This window comes from Sinocyclocheilus rhinocerous, unplaced genomic scaffold, assembly GCF_001515625.1.
Source record: "Sinocyclocheilus rhinocerous isolate Xijiao unplaced genomic scaffold, SAMN03320098_v1.1 scaffold2966, whole genome shotgun sequence".
Classification (NCBI taxonomy): domain Eukaryota; kingdom Metazoa; phylum Chordata; class Actinopteri; order Cypriniformes; family Cyprinidae; genus Sinocyclocheilus; species Sinocyclocheilus rhinocerous.
In genome coordinates, this window is record NW_015634018.1 from 836,580 (window position 1) to 839,342 (window position 2,763).

Genomic DNA, 2,763 nt, shown 5'->3' on the forward strand with positions numbered 1-2,763 from the left:
ATAAAAGCTGCAAAGAGTTTAATTGGCAAAAAACCCGAATGTCTAATGAATGTCAAACGACAAACTAACTTTACCGCCGTAAGTGCATCGACAAGATCAACGGCTACGAGTGTGTGTGCGAACCCGGATACACATGTGAGTCAGAGCAGCATCTGTGTGTGTGTGTGTGTGTGTGTGTGTGTGTGAGAAAACACACTGAGTCTGCGCGCTGGGGGAGGAGTATCTATGTCTCTCTCTCTCTCTCTCCGTCTTTCTCCTCCTGCTCTGTACTTGCAGTTTTTCCACCCTCCCACTTCTCTCTCTCTTTATTTGTCTCTCTCTCTCTCCCTCTCAAGTGCAAGGCCATGTGGGACGTCTGATGAGGAGTTTCACCCCTCCGCGTCTCCAGTTTCATATCTCTCTTTCCCTCTTCACCGTTCTTTGGCTTTCCGTACGGGTTCCTCGAGCTCCGCTGTCTTTGCAAGGTGGAGACCCGCTGGAGACTAGTTTAAAGAGTGTAAGGGGGGAAAAGGCAGAAAGAAAAAACCAGGCTTCTTTTTTTTGCCGCGAGGGCCTCCTGACTCGAGTGCGACAGAGGCTCCACCACAAGCCTGCCAACACGCTCACATTTTCCAGCACGTTTGTGCGCTTTTTCATGCACCCGATTGCGGGATTTCAGCAAGGTTTGCGACTGCTTTTGATTCGCGAAGTGCCTATTTTGAAATTTTCTCTTTCAATTTCAGTGAGCGGCCGAATCCATCGGGACCCGAAGCCCACGCCAGCGCAGCGCCGGGCCCCTCGGAGTGCTAAAAACCTGCGGGATTTGCCATTTGGAAGTACTGACCTGCGACTTACCCATTCCCGATCCGTTCGGACAGGAGATTCAGGAGTGAAGCTGCGCCGCTTTGGGACAGGTGCCAGTTGCAAAAGGCGAGTGAAAATATCAGTGATCTGCATGATCTGCATGAGGAAACATTGGGGGTGAGCAGAAAACACAAACGCGCAAACGTCCGTGCAACTATCGGAAAAAAAAAGTGAAGGATGGTTGCAAGGGGAGGGGGAGACAGAAAAAGTGGATCGTGAAAGAGGAGGTGGGGGGTGTTTATTCAAGCCTGCTTGATGCTCCTCGGACCTTCGAGAGCTGATCGCATGTGCCGCGGTAACCGCGGGACCATTTGCATACGGCAGACACGCTAATTGTATGTTTGCTAACATGCACCATTCAGCAAGACGCGCTCCAGTTCGCAGACGGGGTTCACACACGCCTCCCAGACACCTCGGAGGCCTCCTATTGTTCCAGAGGCCCAGCCAAGCAGCCGGCGAGCCTAACCAGAGCCCTGCGCTGGCCTGCAGAGCGGGAGAACTGGAATTCGAGACCAGACGGGATAGCAGGATAGTGGATAGACTCACAGCCCCTCTCTCTTTCTCTCCGCAGCAAGAAAAAAGAGGCCTGTGGAAAGCGCTGCCTCCGGGCGCTGACGTCCTCGCAGATGTGTGTAAGTCACAGCAGCGTATGTGTGCGTGCGTGAATGCATGTGTGTGTGCATGCTTTTTTCCTTTTTCGATGCACAGATTGCTCACGCGCTGGTAACGTTTATAACATGCATTTCTGAAGCACAGCATACGGCGATTAAAATGCACTGATACGGGTAAAATGCACACAACAACAACAAACTACTTTTGTGCATTTTTACTTTTATTGCAGTTTATGAAGCATCGCTCAATTCAGTATTATTCCGAAATGCCTGCAAATGCAACAAACTCTGTGATGTGTTCGAAATAAATTTCAGATTACAATTATCTTCATTCGGATGCATTGAAATTTGCGAAAATGCTTATTCTGATACTTTTCAATCATGTTGAGAACTGAAACTTTTGTACGTAACGGCCTTGTATTATTAAATAAAACGGTGAAAGAGGTATTTATCAGTATTTATATTTGGGTCAAAATGTTGTTGGTTTTTTTTCTTTCTAAATTATAATCGGTAGCAAGAGGCCTGGCTTTACTCTTTGTATTTGGCTTCTATTGAATTACAGTCTTGGCAGCAGAACTGGGCCTTTGATCCACCGTACTCTGCTAACTGTGATTTTATTTATTGCAATCTTTTTCTCCTTTGAATTTAAATATATTTATTTTAATTGCTATTGCATACAGTGATTTTTTTTTTGTGCTTTTTGATCAAAAATATTTGAAACCTACAGAATGCACATGTGGTTTGCACTATTAAAAGGTAAAATGTTTGCACCATGCATTTAAAAAGCAACAAAAATATTATATATTTCTAATTATGCTTTAACACATTTATGATTAAATTAATATCTAGCAAAGCTGGGGAGATTTTCTTTTTTTTTTTCTTCTTTTTTTTTACAATTTTTAAGTTTTTAAGACAACATGGCGTCCCTACATTTTAAATAGAATTCACACATCTATATGTATAAGGGTATTTCATGAATTAAAAATAAATATCGAGACACTTGATTTTATAAATATATTCCCTAAATAATATTACAGTGAATTCTGAAACTTGACCAATATTTATTTATTATCGGTTATTTATGATTTATAGAATTCCGGATTGTATTTTTTGTAAAGGTTGTTTTTTTCTGATAATTGTCAGGCAGTTTTTAGGATATTCTGTTGTAATGCGTGTGGTGTAGATTTATGCCTTCCAGCCAAATACTCCTGCTATCACTGTCATTGTGGGTGTGGAATAATTCAATTGGATTCCCAGATTGTGGCCTTGTGTGTGTGTGTATGTGTGTGTGTGTGTGTGTGTGCGTGTG

General features: G+C 43.3%; 1 protein-coding gene across 3 annotated transcripts in view; it reads left to right on the forward strand.

Moving 5' to 3' along the window:
* Positions 1–260: 260 nt before the first annotated feature.
* Positions 261–2,763, forward strand: part of LOC107745106 (uncharacterized) — an 18,597-nt gene continuing 16,094 nt past the window's right edge. The window contains exons 1-2 of one of the 3 annotated variants that reach the window (XR_001640568.1): positions 261–496; positions 723–1,475. Coding sequence is in view for 2 of the 3 variants with exons in the window: in XM_016558945.1 (XP_016414431.1) it covers positions 359–960; positions 1,415–1,508 (696 nt within the window). In the remaining variant the exon portion in view is untranslated. Of the gene's footprint in view, positions 1,864–2,763 lie in introns of those variants that run through there. The other 2 variants (XM_016558946.1, XM_016558945.1) reach the window with 2 other exon arrangements.